At 38.8% G+C, this 20,548-nt stretch overlaps 1 protein-coding gene across 11 annotated transcripts in view; it reads right to left on the bottom strand.

The window, feature by feature from the left end:
- Window positions 1-520: 520 nt before the first annotated feature.
- MPHOSPH9 (M-phase phosphoprotein 9) overlaps window positions 521-20,548 on the bottom strand; it is a 55,138-nt gene continuing 35,110 nt past the window's right edge. For 6 of the 11 annotated variants that reach the window (XM_059894197.1, XM_059894195.1, XM_059894196.1 and 3 more), the window contains 13 exons: window positions 20,212-20,259; window positions 19,233-19,297; window positions 17,719-17,820; window positions 12,333-12,467; window positions 11,295-11,470; window positions 10,000-10,146; window positions 9,072-9,192; window positions 8,166-8,269; window positions 7,250-7,497; window positions 6,877-6,945; window positions 4,394-4,445; window positions 2,202-2,250; window positions 521-833 (listed from right to left, as the gene is read on the bottom strand). In XM_059894197.1, coding sequence (XP_059750180.1) covers window positions 707-833; window positions 2,202-2,250; window positions 4,394-4,445; window positions 6,877-6,945; window positions 7,250-7,497; window positions 8,166-8,269; window positions 9,072-9,192; window positions 10,000-10,146; window positions 11,295-11,470; window positions 12,333-12,467; window positions 17,719-17,820; window positions 19,233-19,297; window positions 20,212-20,259 — 1,443 coding nt within the window. In that variant the 3' untranslated portion in view covers window positions 521-706. Of the gene's footprint in view, window positions 834-2,201; window positions 2,251-4,191; window positions 4,446-6,876; window positions 6,946-7,249; window positions 7,498-8,165; window positions 8,270-9,071; window positions 9,193-9,999; window positions 10,147-11,294; window positions 11,471-12,332; window positions 12,468-17,718; window positions 17,821-19,232; window positions 19,298-20,211; window positions 20,260-20,548 lie in introns of those variants that run through there. The other 5 variants (XM_059894201.1, XM_059894202.1, XM_059894198.1 and 2 more) reach the window with 5 other exon arrangements.

Here is a 20,548-nt window from a genome sequence, read left to right as displayed (position 1 = left end):
GACATTGAATGGGCCAGGAGAGCCACTGTAACACAGCTTGCCTCAAAACACCTGCCTTATGATCACACGGAGACAACTGAAGGGGTCCCCATAAATACTAAACCCTCAACTCCTTCCCTCCACCAAGGGGTGCCCTAAGACCCATTAAAGGTTTTCAGCCCCAATGCTGTTCTGAGTCGGCCAGGGACTGAGTCATCATCTGTCTCCTGTACACCCGTCCTCCTTGCCTGAGGGCCCGTGGAAACCGGATTGGATGACAGACCCTTTTGCTGCTACTTCTCCCTGTACTTCTGCTTTGACCTAATAATAAAAGTAAAAAGCAAAAAAAAAAAAAGGGTTTCAGAGCATACAGATCTCCAGAGTGAGGCTCTGCCTGTAGCCCAGTCGGAACGGAGCACCTGGACGGCTGCCATTGTAACCCTGCAATGACTGCCCTCAGACCAGTAACTCGGAAGACTTAACATCATTAAAAACCAGATCCCACAGTTAGCCGGTAGGAATAAATACACTAATATCACAATTATTCGTATCCACAAATATTTATTAAGTGCCTGTATTCAAGAATGAAGAGGAGATGGTCCCTGCTCTCATGGAGCTTACAATTTCATTACTCCAGCATTTGACTAGATTTAAAAACTGCAACAAGCACTGGTCTTTGTCTAATGTCAGCAGCACTACAGGAAGCAAATTTCTCACATTATATTGGTCACTGTTCCAGTGAAATTGTGAATAAAACATTATCTTTGAAGTCTGTAGTCACAGCGATGACATGACATATAATGTCCAGCAAATGCAAATTTATGGCTTGATTCCTCGTATTTGAGAGGGGTCTGCTGAAATAAAACACAGATCAAAAGGGGAAGGCTTAACACAGGTCCTAAGAATACTGGTGTAGTTTAATATATTATTAAACCGCCACAGAACTCTTGGCAAGGCAGGAAATTATTTCCTGCAAAATCTGTGCAATATAATTGGTTTAATCAGACCTGCAAATCTCATAACCATGTACAATCATTTATGATGGGTAAATACGATTTACCTTTGTGATTCCTAAAGGGCTCTAGACATGTATTTATTTCTTAAAGCTTCTTAAAGACTCACAGCACAAATGGCACATTAAAATTTAGTGAAAACTGCTTTTGAGATATCTAAAAATTAAAATGACAAAAATGTCTAACACTTTTCTACATTTGTAAGTACAGAGTTCAGAATTCCAATAGTATTCAGCAAAGCACCTGGCTTTTCTGAGTTAAAAAGGGGAACAAATTTTGGTTGCTTATCAAACTCCAAAAGCAAATCATAATCTTCATATAGATCTTCCAAACGTTCAGTGGCAGCCACTTCCTTCATTTGCTCCTGTGTCACAGGCCAGCACCTTTAGAAGTCTAATTATGGAACATTCAAAGGTGCAATTATTTTGATTACATTGGCAATACTTTTTTTTTGGTAAAACAGCCTGTATCAAATAACCCCAAAATCATCTACTTTACTTAAGATCACAGGGCTTCTGAACTTACACTAGACAAGTTATCAATTACTCATTAAAAAAAACACACCAGAGGGAAGCTCATTTAAACTCTAAGAAAGCTCATTTTTTGCAAAAAGATGGAGAGAACAGCTTAGACCACCTAACAAATGTCAACCAACCCAAGGCAGTTTTTAAGTCAATCGCTGGGGACACAGTCTACTTTTCTATCTAAGAAAGCATTGAAATCGCTACTTCAAAAGCCTATTTAATAACCCAGAATGAATCAGAAATGTACTGTTTATTGAAAACTTACTAGACACCAGGCACTTTACATAAGCTCTCACGATGGAAGGAAGCTTCTTATCTTTACGTGGAGGAAGGCAGCCCCGAGCAGGGTGTGACCCAGGTCTGTCTGGCTCGCCTGTCCCCTGCCCAGCTGCTGCAGTCCTAGCGCTGCCTAGTAGCTACATCTACTTGGGACCCTCGAAGGACAGAGGACATCACCCCCACCTCAGGAGGCTTTTCAGGGAAAGGAAGGGGGTAGGTCCAGGGGAAAAGAGAGCAGTAACTCTACTTGCATTTTAAAAGGCACTTCCCAGAAGTGGAAGATTCACTTAGGTTTTTTACTAACTGCAGCTCAGCCCCAGACAGCAACAACAGTTGCTTTTTAAGCTTGCCACCTCTCCAGCTTTCAGGTTGTTTTTAAATGGAGTATTTGTACGTTAAGCATTACCAAAGGGAAAGACGGCTGAAAGGATTTTCCTTGGTGTCCCTCTTCACAGCTACGAAGAAAAAAAATTTTTTTCTTAATTTTAAATAAGTGACTGATACTTCCAATCTATTACACACGTCACAAATCAAAGCATATGTTTTCTGAGAGGTACAGAAGACATTTTAATGGGGCTTAAGATTGGAATAAGACTACTAAGAAGATAACTCTCTGACAAGAGAAAACCCTCATCTCTTCTGAAATGGCAATTTCCTATTCTTAAGAATGTAATAGACTTTACAATAAAAGTAGGGAACAATGAAACATCCTAATAATTTTCAAGTTAGTTTTTAATGTCATGTATAGGAACACATTAAAGGGAATATCATTGGTAAAGTCGATCCAGTTATTAAGTCTTGACACAAGCTCTCCTGGAACTTGATTAAAAAGAACGTTTTCTTCACTATAACTAGGAGATTAAAAAGAAAAAAAGACTAGGAAAAAACACCAAGAATAAGGCACTTGATTCTGCTGATGAGTAACTCTGATTAGCTGGAGGTCTTCAACAGTTTGCAGGAGTTGGAAGCAAAGGTTTGATTCACGGACAGGAAGGAGAAAGAGAGGCAGCTGTCAGGCGACCCCCCGCTTGCTGAGAATTCCCCGAGCTGAGCAGGGAGGCTGCAGGCACCAGGCCCGAGCTCAGGCAGGGGAAGCTTTGGTGAAGGGTGCTCAAAGATTATCTGAGATCCCTGCTCGAAGGCATACATATACCCTAATGGAATAACGGCTGGCTTGGCTCAATATAACTACATGCTATCAAGAGCCACAGAAGAAGGAGAAAAAGCTCAAAAGTAAATCAAACTGTAAAACCGGAATCAGTGGGAATCAATGGTGAAAGTTTGGAATGAGTCTGTTTGTCAACACATACCGAGCTTCAATATGTGGGCACTGGGTTCTGACTGGCCACCAAAAAGTGGGCAGCTAAGCAGCCTGGACCTGACCAGCAGTCAGGACCTCTACCTGCTATGCTCCCGATCAGAGCACAGCCTCCTGCCCACGTGCTACTTCTGAGAGCCAGGAGGCATTGCCAGGGCAGCACGCCGGAGCCCTCCAGCAAGGCCACGCGAAAGGCACCGAGCTCTATCTAGACACGTTCCCTGTCCAGTAACAAGCAGGGAAGGTTGCTCTCATCTCAACCTACTGTTCTTACAGCAGCTACTATGGGAGTATTTATTTTTCTTTTTGGCGGGGGTGGAGAGGGGTTAAAAATGTCTTCATGACGATCGGACAGCTGAGGCCACGTACACTGAGGAAACTGGGGTTGCTCTTACAACCTCACTGAGTGGTGGCCTATATTTCATCAAAGCTTTATCACCTCATTGTCAAGGGCGGGACACAAATTATATTCAGAATGATGGGCAGAAAGCTACAACTTCCCAGTTGTTAAACTTTTCTGAAAAGTACTACATCTATCACAAAATTAGAGAATTACATCTCTATCATTTTTCTTTCTTACAAATAATGAAGTTTAAGGGAAACAAACTGAGATATTATTACTTTCAAAGCTTTCCAATATTCCATTATTTCCAACATTTCCATTATTAACTATTCCAATATTCACTCTAAGACACGGTTCAAACACGAATTACATTACTATTTTTAAAAAACTTCAACACAACTAAATCCAGGGTGTGCTGTTTTTTGGTTTTTTTTTTTTTTTTTTGCATTCAGCATGTATTAGTCTATCATTACGGAAGCTGTTCTTAAGCATTTATTTAAAAAAAAAAAAGAATCATATTCACAATGTAGAACAAGTTTATAAAATGGGTGTGCAAAGTTAATGGTAAAAGGATAACACTATTTGTTTAGAAACAAAGCTGTCTCCCCTATTTACATTTCCTTATTCTTGATATAAATTGGATACATATACTATTTAAAAATAATACTTTTTAAATAGTAAAATATACAAGAGATTCCTGAGAATAACAAAAATATCTTGAAAATATGTGGCCATTTGAAGTATAAAATAGCAAGTGTAAAGAATAGCATGATTGTAAAACTACTGTTTGAAAGCTTATAAACAGTACAAAATAGTTTGCCTTTTCTGAGTGCATAATTACACATTAGTGCAAACAAAACTGTCTCAAAATTTAATGGCTACAAATCTCAAAGATTTGCAGAGGTGCGCAAAACATGAAATTTCTTTAATGTCATACGAACTGAACCCAGCTCTCGATTAATCTTCTCCAAACGATCTTCCAAGGCTTCCTGGGTGAAAATCAGGGAAAAAACTTAATTAGAATTCTACATCAAGTTCACCGATTCTATAATTACCACCAAAATGACTTTTCTTTCAGCAAAAGAGCAAGTATAAAACATCAAAATTACACAATCATTTTGGTTTTTACACAAATCGTCATTTACATTATTTCTTTTAAACTAAACATAAATCAACTTTTCAACCATTCAAGATAACTGCTTATCATTAAATAGGAGAGAATTATTTGACTCCGTTGAACTGAGAACAGTACAAGAGGAACCTAGAAGGTTCTTCAGACATTTCGCCAGAAGAAACGGACACATTTGACTGGTGCCGTATCCCACTTACAAGTATATCAAATAACTTTCTTCTGACAAAAATTTCTAGGTTAAAAAAGAGGAAAAACGCTGGAGGAGACTTTTCCAAGAAACAAGATATTTCACAATGAGTCAGTGTAACAAATGCTACTTTTAAATAAATAGTACTACTGTTAAATAGTACCTGGAATATATATTCATCATTTTAGATACTTTATTAGATATTAACTCCAATGGTATCCTGAAATAAAACTTAAAAATTTTCTCTTCAACAACTTTAAATTGTAAAAAAAATTACACGTTCATTTTAGAATTTTTAGAAGACAGACGAGCAAGAAGTAACAACCACTGTTCCCCTTTCCTGTTTTTTTCTGCAGATAGGAACACCATTTTCAAGAAAAATAAAATCAGAATCAAACTCTACTTCAGAATGTTTTTCAACTTTTCTTGTTACGGAATATACTTTATTTATGACATCATTTTAAATTAATGTGCAATATTGCATCAGATATACCATATTTAATCAAGAATCTTTTAGTAGAAATTTAGGTTGCTTCTAATTTCATATATCACAAATAGTGCTGCAATATATATTCTGAAACATACCTCTACACATACCTATAAATATTGCCTTAGGAATCATTCCCAAAAGTAAAAACGCTAGGTCCAAAGAAATGTAAAATTTTAAAGCTTTGGATACATGTCAAGCTGAACTCCAGAAAGTCTGTGACGCTTTCTCCTTCCACTTGCGGTGTACAAGGATAAGCTTTTCCCTAGCCCAGGTTCTGGTGGTTTTTTGTTTTTGTTTTTTAAATACCTGCCAATGTGATAGTTTAAAAATGATGCTTTTGTTTAAATGTGTGGGGGTTTTTTACTCATTGGTGAGGCCAAGCATTTTTCAATTTTTTTTGCCCAATTTTACCTTTTTTACTTATGAATCATATACAAGCATCCTCAGCCCTTTTTTGCTGCCATTTGTCTTCTTACTGGATTGAAATAGCTTTGACATATATGAACAGAACCTAGGGCCCTTTAAGTCTTATTTTAAGAGCTTATCATCATTATGTAAAAAAATATATTAAACAAAAGTTTCAGATGCATTTAGAATTAGAGTATCAACAAGTTTTCCTTCTGCTTTCCCAGTAAACTATTTTATTTTATTTATTTATTTATTTTTTTGGCTGCACCTCACGGCATGCGGGATATCTTAGTTCCCCGACCAGGGATCAAACCTGCACCCCCTGCACTGGAAGTACGGAGTCTTAACCACTGGACCGCCAGGGAAGTCCCCCCACTAAACTATTTTAAAATGAATTTTATGTGTTGACTTTTACAAATTATTGAATAAAAACGTTCAGAACAACAAAAACAATGAAAGAAAGTCAGAAAAAAAGAGAAGTTAAGGATACAGGCCCTAGAAAAAGACCTCTGCTATTTTCTGTGTGTCTTTCTCACAGATCAATCTGAAACTGAACTTTTCCTGACATTAAGGCATTGAAAAGCCAAAGCTTGCAGTTATATAAGAGACATATCCTCGCTGTTATGTTTAAAATGTTACAAAAAGAGATTTAAAATGTTCCATGGTTTCATGCATTTTAATTCTCTTTGAAAAGCAACTAAAAAAAATGTACACGGGCCACTTCGCCTGCACCATCTCCTGCTCAATAATGGAATCACATCTCTCTTTTTAACCTCACATCTATTCCAGTTGCAAAGTGCCACTGTTTTATATGTCTGCTAAATGGAAAGGGGTTCAGAAATAAATTGCAGATTGGGGAGGAAAAAACAAACACAAAAAAGGGAGATTTAATGTGAGAGCCTTAAAAATGTAAAATCTGTTAATAGCCATATTGTCATTTGCTCCCAAGTTAGTTTCTTGAAAACATGATGGCATGAACACCTTTTTCTTAGAAGTATAAAGGTAAAATCACTTTTTGTTCCTGAAAGCTAGCATGCAGTTATAAAATATGCTATCACTACCAAACACTTCCTGTAAAGGCTAAAAGTTTTGATCGACTGTTTCAGTGTGCCTAAAAACTGTGATATTAAAAAATCATCGTGGTTAAATGGAGCACTGACTAGCATCAAGCCTCCAAAGCAGACTCAGGGTAAGACACTTCACCTGATTCAACCTTGTCTGCAGAGTGATTCGTCCTCCAGTAGAAGGCATTCGGCTTAGTGCTGCCTCAATCTGTTAACACAAAAAAATGTTTAAATAAAAATAGAAGAATTCTAATTAGTGGCAGGGAGGTTTATAACAGAATGGAAAGAAAAGACTTCAGCCTAGTATTTTCTTGTCCATCTCGACTTCACATAAGTTCCCTCTGTCACAATTAGTAACAACAGCTTGGCTCACACATGTTTCTAGTGCAGCTTTGTGTGGCATCCACAGTAACTTCCTGGGTTTGACTCAATAATTCCCTTCTGACTATTCCTCAGACATAAGCATTAAGTGCAGAAAAAGATTTAAGACATTGTTTTATGTTTGTTTTTACCTGGTCTTTTTCTTTTGTAAGTTCATCAAAAAACCGTTCCGTTTCAGCTAGGGTCCTAATTTTTGCTGTATACTCAAAATCATTACCCTGTGGTGGTACGCAGGCAGGCTTACACTGTTCATAGCTAACTGATTTATTCTTCTCCCAGGCTGATCTCACAGGGACTTTCTTCACTCCACTTGGCAACGGTTCAGGGGAAGAGCTATGATTAACATGGATGTCAGTGGTTCTTTCTGAGTATTTTTTTTCTGTCAGAGAGAAAAGAAATTTCTTTTATTTCTTATCAACTCTTCTGCCAGAGCATGTACATACTAAATATGTTACCCAACTTCACTTTCTGAAAATGGCTGCTACACGGCCAAAAAAAATGTAATGAAAAGAGATACATAATCAATCATATATACTCAGTTTTTTTCTCCACAGAATTCTAAAAGCCCTGCCCTCAGTTTGACAATCTTCACAACTTCCCTAAATAAACTTAAAGCAAAAAAAAAGTTTAAAAACTAAACAACACATTTAGTGGACATATACCAACATTACAGAGTTAGTATTTTAAGGGCCTACCCAAGTGATTTCACATACATTATCTTATAACTTTATAGGATAAATGAGAAAAAGAAACTTAAAATATAAATGAGAAAAAGAAGGTGCATATAAGTTACAGAATATAAAAAACTGAACAGTATGGCCCTGGTAATTAAACATTAACATCCCCTGTACCTTGGTTTCCCAACTTTCCAATGAGGATAACAACATTGACACAATATGAGTGTCACAAATGCTTATTTTTAGAGGCCCTTGGGTAAAAAAAGATTTAAGTGCAGGATATAATGACATTTAGAACCTTGAAAAGATACCAGAAACTCACAAAATGAAAGACTAAAACCATAACTGATAATTTTTTAGGAAAAGATACCTTCTGAGTCATCTAGAGGAAGAAACTGGAGTTGTTTCCTTGGATTGGGACGTTGTACTGTAGACACAGGAACAGTATCTAAATCATCCAAAAGTATATCAAATCTATTGAATGAAGCAAGTTACTTGTGAGAAAAAAAGTGTTAACTGATGTTCTCTATCTCCACTAGAAAGATGAGCTGGCATCCAGTTAACTTACGTATTCACATATTTTTAAAAGAGAAAGGTGGTCATACAATTTTTTAAAACTGAAATTTAATTTATATTTTCTAACACAAAATTATATTTACATACTGGCGACGTAAAGCGTTTACCAATACATTATCTCATCCGATCTTTGTAACAACCATATGAAATAAGCAGGTAGGCATTATTATCCCCGTTTTATAGAAGAGGAAACTGAGGTTCAACGTGCTTCAGTAGTTTTCCCCAAGACCCTGCCGGAGCTGGGCCACCAGCTCTCATGTCTTAAGAGTCAGTGGTCTTCCCACCACAGCACACACTTCCAACCACACTTCAGAGGGGACAACTTTCTCAGGAGCACAGGTAAACTTATGTTTAGTGCCAGGGCCATACCAGGGCAGCCCACTTTCTCGTACAAATGGCCCCCAATTTCCCCTGTATCTTATACCTTTTCAGGAGAACAAAGAATTATCATTCTATATCCAAAAGCTGGAAGAGGTTCTGAGGCAGTATTTAAATTTTATAGTAGCCAGTTTACATACTTAAAAACTGTTTTCACGTATTATAGTACTTTTTTATTTTTAGTATGACATTTATTTAAATGATTTAAATCCACAGAATCCCCATTAACAACTGAAAAATTAGTGACAGCTAGAGGCATAAGTTGACATTTAAAAAAAATCAATACTATATATATTTTATTCAACAATTTTAGAGAACTTACCGAATCGGGCTGCTTTCATTTTTGCTAAGTAGATGACTAAATCCTGGGGACAAATTTTCTTTAGGGGATCGCTTTGGACTATAAGCCACAGTCACTGGTGTTAACATAATCTCTCTTTTTGCTACAGAGGAAAACGAAGAGGAGACAGTCTGTTCCTTCTATGTATGTGCTAGGTTGGCAGAGCACAGCTTCTTTTTCAGTACCTTATTTCTAACTAAGAATACATTTTCATTGTAAAACTTTCTGAAAGATAAATAAGAGTATACAAAGTAAAAATAGTTCATAATCCTAACATCTAGAGGAAACCACTGGCAAGATTTTAGTGTATCAGACTGTAGTTGCAGCGCTCTGACTCAAAACTGGTTTTTCAGGATTTTAGAAGTCAACTGGAAATAAGATGGAAACACCAGTGCACTAGTGAACATTCCTAATAACACAGTCATACACAAATCTCCTCAGCAGTTATGGAAATGGAAATTAAGGATACAGAAGCCCAATGCTTAACTTTAAGACCACACGTATAATTGGCTAAAGAAAAAGGTGACTAATGCTGAGTAACCTTAGGTAAATATACGGAAAAAGACATCATTTTTCAGGCTAGCTTAATTTGTTTGAACTAATGTTTAATTAGATAGCTGTCAAAATATCTAGTTGAGTTTGTCTCAAAAACTGTGAAGTGGTATTAGTTGCAAAACATTTGTGGGACACACTCAAAAACCTCACTTTGATAAATGGTGAGAATTTCTTCAGTTATAGTAACTGTGCAATCAGACGGTGTTATTGAACAAGATCATATTTAGGGATTCTGTGTTCAGAGCACTGTACTAGGTGCTAGGAAGAGTGTAAGGGAAACAGAAAGCATCAAACAGTGTGTACGGCTCAGATGCCACTCTTCCAAGCCCGAGAGACATAAACCTCTAACTCTTACTTGGAGTACTTGATTTACGATTTGAAGGTGGTAAAGATGACGATCTCTGTGAAGCAGAATTAAATCTCTTTTGTCTTTGCTGGGCACCTTTCTCTGGGGACCGACTTGCATTGACTGAAGTGTCAGTTTGCCGAGGAGTCACTAGTTCTGTAACAGAAAAATGTAAAAAAAGAAAAACAAAAAAACAAAACAAACCTAGCTTCAGTTATCTGCTTTTTATTAACAGATGGTTACACCAAGCAAGCAATTCTTCTCACCATCTAGATCATAATGATTACTTGCAAAATGCACCACATTACAATGCTAAAAAATGCTTGATGAAGAAAAATGCGGGAGTTTTTAATGAATTCATTCTGGTTCTCTGTTTACAACTGGCATTCAAGGTGATTTTTCAAGAGTTTATTTTTAGAAAGCAGGTCACTAATTTATTTACTAGCAGATACTGCTTTGGAAATGCAATGCCAAAGATGTTAATGACGTAATTAGCAGGCCCAACTAAATAAGCACCAGAGAAAGTACAAGTGCCCGGACCTGTGAAATAAACAGTATTAAACATACTTCTTGGCCTACTGATAGATGCTCAGTAACCACGAAAGGGAGAGTAGGAAATGTTACATCTCACTTTATGAACACCAAATGCCTGTCATAACTTTTTGATGTGTGCAAGTAAGACAAATTGATATGGAAAGTTTTCAAATATCCTTAAGAATGCCATGTAAATCTTTAATAATCAGAACATAATATGTCATTTGAAAAGGTACGTATGTGACGACAATGATAAATTAACAACTGGGGGAGACTTCCCTGGTGGTCCAGTGGTAAAGAATCCACCTTCCAATGCAGGGGACGGGGGTTTGATCCCTGGTCGGGCGGGGAACTAAGATCCCACATGCCGCGGGGCAGCTAAGCCGGTGTGCCACAACTACTGGGCTCACACGCCCTGGAGCCTGAGCGCCACAACTAGAGAGAGAAAACCCGCACGTCACAACTAGAGAGAAGCCCGAGCGCCACGATGAAGAGCCAGCACGTCGCAACAAAAGATCCCACATGCCTCAATGAAGATCCCGTGTGCTGCAACTAAGACCCGTCATAGCCAAATTAATTAATTAATTACTTTTAAAAAAATTAACAACTAGGGGATTCAACTGTCTGCAATGGGGCCGAAACAGCATAAAAATAAATTTAACTTTTTATTACTTGAGGCATTTCATTTTAAGAAGGTAATATAATTGGGGGAGAAAGGGGAAGAGACCTATATATCTATATTTCTATCAAACAAGGAATAAAATACTTACTATTTGAGGTATCCTCTTTCTCTGTCTGTGTGCCCCAATTTTTAAATACTTTTTCTTCATCAAATTCTTTCAAAACTTTCATGATTGGTGTGTCTGAAGTGTCTCTTTGTTTTTTTATCAATAAACTTGTCGGTGAACTTCCAGGTGAAGGATCCTTTTCCAGAGGAGAATGGTACCTTAAATAATAATTGTAAGACACACGGTGCTATGAATGGAATATCTGCGTCTCCCCAAAATTCTTATGTTGAATGCGATTCTTATGACGAATTCTTGTCCTCACCTTTTGGAGGTGATTAGGTTTTGATGAGATCATGAGGGTAAAGCCCCCATGCTGAGATTAGTGCCCTTATAAAATAAGGAAGAGACATCTTGATCTCTCCCTGCACACATGCACCAAAGAAAGGCCATGTGAGGACAGAACCAGCACCCAACCATGTTGGCACCCTGATCTCAGACTGCCCACCTCCAGAACTGTAGGACATAGCTGTTTGTTGCTTAAGCCACCCAGTCAAGGGTAATTTGTTGTAGCAGCCTGAACTAAGATGGTTTACTGGGATTACTAGGGGAATAACATGAGGGTTGACAGTTACTCCACAATGAATACGTATGCTTTACAAGGCAAATCAATACAATTGAGCCTGTATAGAATAGACCAGTGCTTCCCAATCCTTTTCACAGCCTAGAGCATACAGACGTATAATATTTATATGGCACTCTGGAGTAAATGAACGAGGTTGCTCAGGGGGGCTCAGCCATATGGAGGGCGGGGATCAACCTCTCATCCTAACTGCAAGCCCGCGCACAGGGCACACCACTACGCCAGCGGCACAGGTGGAGATAGCTCTGCACGGCCTACAAAAGGAAAATTTCCGAAAAGCACTAGCCTTTCAAAATAAAGTAAAAATCAGATCCTCAAAATTAAGACATAAAAGGAACAAGGAGATGGCTCTTTACAACTTCCTGAACTTTGAAAGGCAACTGAAATCTCTAAGAAAACCTAACAGTCTCTAAATATGATCGTCAACGGAGCTGTCTCACCCAGGAAGGCAGGTGTCCTCAGGGTGGCTGTCTGCCTTGCTGTCCCGCGTGTCCAGAGGCTGCCCGGTGAAGATGGAATGCTCTGCTCCCGGGATCAGCCACTTCCGCCGGCTGACGTCGGAGCTCGCCAGCGTGCTGTGAGGACGAAAGTGTTCTCAGGCATTGCACGGTCTGCACTCCAGTGTAGACTGAGCACATACAGAAAACAACCTGCTCTGAAATAGTATTTCCACATTTACACAGGAATTTAAGAACCGCATAAAACAATCTTATTTTAGCTAGATGAACTCTATGTTACAGTTTTCAGCTCCAACTGAATTGTTATTCTTGGTTTCAGAAGAACAGTCCAGATTCAGGTACCGTCACGTGTACCCGGCTCCGAACACCCCGGCCCAGCCCCTCACCGCACTTCACACCCTTTATGCCCCGTCGAGCTCAGGGCCCTGAGGTGAAGCAAGAGCACCTTGCCTGTTCCTCCCAGACCAGCACCGCCGACAGAATTTTCTGTGAAGACAGAAAACGCCCTCCATGTGCACAGCCCAATACCGTGGCCACCGGCCACATACACACGAGCTCGTGAACGCTTGCAACGCAGCTAGCTTTAAACAGCTGTGGGGGCCGGCACTGCTGTACTGAACAGTGCACTTCTAGACCATGACGTTCCTCCCTGAGACTGTGAAGCCCGGCCCGACTGAGGCTCACCGCACCGTACACTCCGGTCACTCGAGGCCCCATCCTCTCCGCACTGCCTCCTGCCCTCACCCGCGCGCCCTCCACGCGCACACGGGAGCTGCCCCGAACTCCCGCCAGCGACTCGACTCCCTTCCTCAGTCGCCCCTGCAGAGGACGCTCACTGGGTGCATCATCCCAGAGAAGACAGCCCCCTTCAGAAATCAAAGCTCCAAAGATCCTGTGGCTCCCGTGCTCGAGCATCCCCACGGCGCTCTCACCGCGACGCCCACGACCCTGGGCCTCCCCTTCCCTGTGCACCAGCCCCTCCTAGCTTTCGGGCTCCTCTTCACCCCACTCCCACCGCCACCCCAACACACACTCCTGGTAATCAGTACTCATCGCCTGGACCCCCTTCCCTGCTCACTGTCCATCGCACCTGACTGGCAGCAAAACCTAAGCCTGTCTGACTACAGTGAGCTCACTTTTCCTCTGTGTCTGTACTCCTACAGTTGAGCTTTGCTGGAAAAAAAGCTGCCCAGCTGTGTAGACTGGGGTATCACCACAGAATCACTATCACTATCTCAAGTGGACGCCCAACACTGGCTGCCAACACATCTTTCCGTAATTAAAGAGCTCCGATTCCCCAATATGACTATCTGACACCCTCTCCACTCTCCTCAAACCTCTCGCCCCAGCCTTGACTGTCAGGTGATAACCTTGCATCACACTCCAGAGAGAAAATAGAAACCACGAGACAGGAGCTTCTGTCTTCCTCTCTCTGCTCCCTTTCACAACCAAACTTTTTAAGAGCTGCCTCTTTTATCTATCAGTATTTTCATTTCAGCTCCCAGTCACTCCTTTTCCCCTCAATTTTTAAATTAAGAATCATTTCAAACATTCTTAGAAAATTACAAAGAGTACTATAACAAGCACTTGCCCATACTTAGTTTTAATAAATGCTAACATCTTACCATATGTGTTTTTAATTGTAAGACATAAATAGCATATATATGGTTGTTCGCATTTTTAAAATTACATAAAGGGCATAATGTACACATCCTTTTAATGCTGCTTTTTCTACTCAACATTATGTTTGAGACTTACCCATGTTAATATATATAGCTCTACCATTTTAATAGTTTATCCACAGTATGACTGCATCACAAGTCATTTATCCTTTCTCCTGTTGGTGGATGTTTAGTTTCTAATGTATCACCTTTCAACAATGCCATAATGAACATGTGTCAGAATTTCTCAAAGGTAAATACCTTACACTAGAACTGTGGAATTTGGGGTGTGCACATCTTCAGTCTTACTGGATACTGACAAATCACTCTCCAGATGCGCTGTACCAATTTTCAGTCCAACCAGTAGTTTGAGAGTTCCTATTTCTTCATATCTTTGTGAAATTTTACAATGACTGGCCTGTCTGATGGTGTGAGTGGTATCCCATTACTGTTTTCATTTGCAATTTTCTAATTATTAGTGAAATGAGCATCTTTTCATTTTCATTAGCCATTTAGGTTTCTTTTTCTGTGAACAGCTTGTTCATATTCTTTTATCACTTTTTTATTGAGGAGGTTCTCTTTTTTTATTGACTTGTAGAAGTTCTTTATATTCTGGATACTAATCCTTTATTGGTTCCTGTTCACTTTAAAAATGTAGGACTTCCCTGGTGGCGCAGTGGTTAAGAATCCGCCTGCCAACGCAGGGGACATGGGTTCAAGCCCTGGTCCAGGAAGATCTCACATGCCGCAGAGCAACAAAGCCCGTGCGCCACAACTACTGAGCCTGCGCTCTAGAGCCCACTCGCCTAGAGCCCGTGCTCCGCAACGAGAAGCCACCGCAATGAGAAGCCTGTGCACCGCAACGAAGAGTAGCCCCCGCTCGCCACAACTAGAGAAAGCCTGTGCGCAGCAACGAAGACCCAACGCAGCTAAAAATAAATAAATAAATTTATTTTTTTTAAATGTAAAATAGTTCAAGCATGAAGACATCCAGATGATACTCAGGCACCAACTAACCCGCTTTATAAAATCTTGATTCTCTGCTGTATATCCTTTAGAATTCTACGGAGCGGAACAATACAGATACCACAGAAGTCCCCCGTGTACCTTTCCAACCTCATTCTTCCCAAAAGCAACCATTCATGCTAAATTTGTGTTCAGCATCCCCATGAGTGCTTTTACACGTTTACTCCATCTGTATGACCCGTAAGATCTGCAGAGCTGATTTACATGCTAAAGTCGATATAACTAGTACCCAATTTCTTCTGCAACTAGTTTTTTGTTGTTGTTCCATATTATGTTCTTAAGATTAAACCATTTTGACAGGCTAGTTATGGGGTTGGCAACTGTGAGTAAAGAGCCAGATAATAAATATTTTAGGTATTATGGGCCAGATAGTCTCTGTCACAACTACTCAACTTTGTCACTGCAGCACAAAGCACCTATGGACGATACACAAATGAATAAGCTTAGGTATGTTCCAATAAAACTTTATTTCTGGACACTGAAAGCTGAATTTCATATAGCTTTCAGGTGTCATGAAATATTATTCTTTGAATTTTTTTTTCCAAACATTTAAAAACAAAAACCATTCTTTGCTCACAGGCCTTACAAAAACAGGTGGTATGGGAATTCCCTGGCAGTCCAGTGGTTAGGACTCCGCGCTTTCACTGCCGTGGGCCCGGGTTCAACCCCTGGTCAGGGAACTAAGATCCCACAAGCTGTGCAGCCCGGAGCAAAAAAAAAACAAAAAACACAGGCAGTAGGCTAGATTTGGCTGGGGAGCTGTAGTTTGCCAACCCCCAATCTAGTCTGTGCACTGTCATGCTGAGCAGTATTATGCATAAATGTATCACAATATACTGACATTCAGGCTGTTAGACATCTAGATTGTGTTCGTTCACTCTTCGATACATTCACAACTGGCTTCCGCTTCTATCACTCCATGCCAACTGCCCTCCAGGTCATCAGGAACCTCCAGCTTACAAATCTAACAGACCCTCATCCTTCATCTCACTGGCTCTCTCAACAGCTGCTTCAGTCTTTCTCCTGGTTTCCAGCAGCTCTTTCTCAGGTTCCTTTGCCAGCTCCTTCTCTACCCAACGCCAAAACACTGGGGTTCTTCAGAGCTTTGTCCTGGGCTTGCTTCTCACTAAACACACGCATCCATCCAATAGCTTTAAGCCCTATCTAGAAAGACGACTCCAATATCTGTAACTCCAGCCTTATTTCTGCACTCCAAACGGAAATTTATCATCACCTGCTTGATTTCCACTTGGAATTTACATGAATCTCAAACTAAAATCTTCAAGACGGAAATTCTGATCTTTACCCCATGGTCTGCTCTTCCCATCTCCTCCCTGGTTCAATGTGACACCCTTAGCTGTTCAAGACAGAAACAAAGGACTTACCTGATGCCTCCCTTTCTTACCTTGCCATCCAATTCATAACCATGTTTGGTGAGTACTACCCTCCAGAATCTTCTCAAATCCTTCTCGTCTATCCATTTCTATGGCCACCACCCAGCTAGCACCATCTCTCTCCTAGCCCTGCAAGAGCCTAATTAGTCTCTCTGCTTCTACTCTTTTCCCCTCCTCATGGCAGGTGCATTAAAAAAATAGAAATCAGGTGACACAATTTTACTATATAAAACCCATCAAAGGTGTCCCAATGGACTTAGAGTAAAATCCAAACCCTTGACCCTGGCTTAGAAAGCTATGTATGATGGGTCTGTGATTTTATCTGGGGCTCCTTTATCCCACATGAGCCTCCTCTGGGTTCTTCAAACGTAAGACTAAGCTCTTTCCTACCTCAGGACTCAGCAAGAGCACTGTCTCTGCCTGGAACACCCCTCCCTCCACACCTCCCACCTGAACGACTCTGCACGTCTTCCCTCTCCGTTAATGCGTACCTCCACAGAAAGGCCCTTCCCTGACTCCAACTTTAGCCCTCCTTTTTGTTCAATCTCAAATGTCCAATTTCAGTTATTTACATTATCTTATCTTTCAATAATTCATTATGTCCTACTAATATTAATTAGTAAAGATCTAGAAAAAGTTTCTAATTTGACAATTACAACTTAGGTTAACATTTGCAAGTTAATCTTTTTCTGATAAAACATCAATATTAGGAAGTTATGACCTACACATTTAATACTCTTTATTTACATCAAAATCACAATAAAAACAATTCTAATATGAAAAAAACTTACTGTATAAATGAATCATCAAGATAATGCTCTTAGATTATAACAAAGCTAATTTGGAAAAACTAAAAAGAAAAATCCACACAACGTAATGCAGATCCATCTTCATAATTCCTTCCATTAACATGGGAATAAAATTTCTGGAAGTTTAGGGCTAAAAGTCCTTTTGAGATGTTCTAGCCCAATGTCCTTGTTTTTACAGATCATAAAACTGAGCTCCAAAAAATTAAGTGATTTGCCTAAGGTCACACAGCTGGGCAGAGTCAAAAACCATAAAACATCCCAATTCTCCTCACTCCCAATCTGATTCTACATTACCTTTCGGCAAATGCCTCTGCATATGAGCTTTCACAATATCTAACAGTTAGATGTTTTTACGCATCAAGTTCTGTGATGACATTTAACTGTGTCTTCCTCACGATTTAGACAGATGAGTGTCTCAATTCAATTACAGGGTGCACCTATTACTAGCTTTACAGAGAGATTAAACGAAGTAACTTACTTGGCACGTGAGGGTCTCATAGGAGTTTTAGAATTATGACGAAGACTTAACATATTTTCATGCTCTACTTGCTTGACCTGAGCTTCAAGTTTTGAAATTGTTCTAATTCAAAAGCAATAAGATAAATTAAGTACATTTCAACAAACTTAAAATACAGGTCAACTACAAATTACTTATTTAACAGACACTTCTAGGAAAGGGGTGACAAAAGAGCTGCACATGCATAAACCTTTTTCATAGTAAAAAGCCACATTACACTTTAAAAAGCTGGAAAAAATCAGAGAGAATAAATAGGAAGGCAAATAGAAAAAACTCTACAAAGGAGCATTTCATATGCTACAAGTAAAGGAAAAGGGAACAACAAATACATTTAATACAGAAAGTAAAAAAAAAAATTTAGAAATTTTACTACAGATAAAAACACACAGTATAAATTAAATAAAAATAAAATAAATTCAAGTAATCAAATAAATTGCAATTCTAACATGTTTAATTCTAATATGTATGTATTCATATGAAATATACACGGGTAAGGCTCTCACAAAAGAGGAAGCAGGCTTACCATCCAAAGCAGAGCTATTAAAAAGAACTTCCTGTTCTGAACAACTCTCAACCTATAGGCAGCTCATCTAATTTGTGCTGTGTTCAGAATAAAAGCTTATCTTCAAGCTTACCAAGAGAAAATAAGCACTCTGGCCAGTTAATTGTTTAGCGGATATCTTGGCATTCTTTCTGTCTTTTAGAACTTTGAATATGTCTCCATCTCATCTTTTAAACTTAAATTCTTACCTACTCTGTTGCAAGGAAGGTTTGAGGGAGAAAGCTCTAACAGGGCTAATGCTTATACCAAACTGATAACAAACGATCCCTAGAATTGAATGCTTCACAGAAAAGACTTGAGCAGACAAGAAAGCTAGACAGTGTTCCTGTTCTTCCCTATAAGAAGTCCTTAAGAGTGCAATAAAATCTCTAAATCAGGGACATCACTTATCTCCAAATAAACCTACAAAAATATACGCTAAAGCCAATTAGAAATATCTAATCATTTGCCATAGGGACCACTTAACAACTGTTCCTTCCCTAAGTAAGCAAATCAGATCATGAATACAGTCCCCAGACCAGGTCTTTAAGAAAGTAGATAACCACAAAATTGGTGTGAATGCTATTTTCTTTTTGGAGCACAAAGATAATTCAGTGAATTAGACTACTGCTTAAAATTCTTTTCAATGATTTAGTATCACTTAGGTTTTACCTATGCTAAGTAAATACATAATGTTTGGGGACATGCACACCTTTCAGGCACAGCCACCAATATATTTTAATCATTTAAAAATCTTTGGCTAAAATCAAATGTATTTCCAGGTGAAGGGAAGATGAGGATTAAAATCGAATGTCAAAGTGCTTAAAAATCCCCAAGAAAAGCTTTTTTCATCACTTTTAATATAGACACATATTTAAGGCCTGAAAGAACAGTTATAGAGGCATTTGCTTATTAGTAAGACAATATATTTTACCTTTTCAAATCAGAAATCTGAGTATGTGCATCAAGCAATTTGTTCTCAGTTTTATTTAATGTATCCTATGAAAATAAAGGAAAAATTCAGATAACTGAAAATAAATATTCAGATGTATTCCTTTTATTTTAAAATGTATAATATAAAACTAACCTAAGACTACACCAGAGAGCTACAAAGAAAATTATGCAGATACTCAGCAAGTATGGCATCAGCCACAGAGCCAATATACATAATTCAAGGGAAAAAATGAAGAGCAAAACACTGGTTTATACAAATAGCTGTGTGTAAGCCCCCTGTTTAATAAGCAAAGCCTATTATGCTTTGCTTGATTAGAAACAGTGTTAAAATGGACATATTTTAAACACAAACTTGACTAAAACCTCAGTAAATGGCAAAGCAAATACCTGTAATGATGAGATTTCAGATATAACAATTGGCCCCTGAAACCCCAGACATCTTGGCTACCTAGCTATGCAGGCCGTTTCACTAACCTTGAATAATCACAACCCTGCATTTTATGCAACAACTTGGACTCCACTTACTTATTGTGGGGTTTCACTGAATTCAAATACGTAGATCCCAAACAGGGTTTTAATTAAGAATTTAAACATAATTAACTCAACCCCACAAAAGCTAATGTTTTGAAAAACAAAACCTTATATTTAAGTAGTATTAAATAATTATTTACATTTGTATGGTATTTTACCCTCTTCTAAAAATTTCATCTCATCTCAAATGCAATAGCCATTCAATAAATATTTGTTAAATTAACAAATTCAACAAATTTGTGAGTTAAATGGGCAGATATTTGAAAATAAGGAAACTGACACGAGAGGATAAGTGAGCGCTCTAGTTCAAATAGCCAGATGGGGACAGAGGAGGGGAAGAGAAAGGGAGAAAGGGTCAGATCTCTCGACTTCCAAACTAATGCTTTTGCCCCGACAGGAAGTTCAGAACATGAATGATCAACTGTTACCTTTACTCTTTCGTGTTCTTTTCCAAGGGACTCATACTCTCCTAAAAGCTACAAGGAAAAACAAAGAATTGCACCACAAAATTAAATATTATAATATCAACGGAGGGACAGTCTGTAAAATAACTGCCCTTACTCTTCAACGATGCCAGTGTCATGAAAGAAAAAGGTTAACACATTGTTTCAGATTAAAGACAACTAAAGAGATGAGTGAATGGATCCTGGACTGGGGAAAAAGGTGACATAAGGGAACAATTTGGATATGGACTGCATCAGTATTAGATTTCTTTATTTGGAAAATTTTTCTGTGACTATGGATGTATTTCTTAGGAAACACATA

This window comes from Balaenoptera ricei, chromosome 14, assembly GCF_028023285.1.
Source record: "Balaenoptera ricei isolate mBalRic1 chromosome 14, mBalRic1.hap2, whole genome shotgun sequence".
In the NCBI taxonomy this organism is placed as follows: domain Eukaryota; kingdom Metazoa; phylum Chordata; class Mammalia; order Artiodactyla; family Balaenopteridae; genus Balaenoptera; species Balaenoptera ricei.
This window is presented reverse-complemented; position numbering and strand designations above follow the sequence as displayed.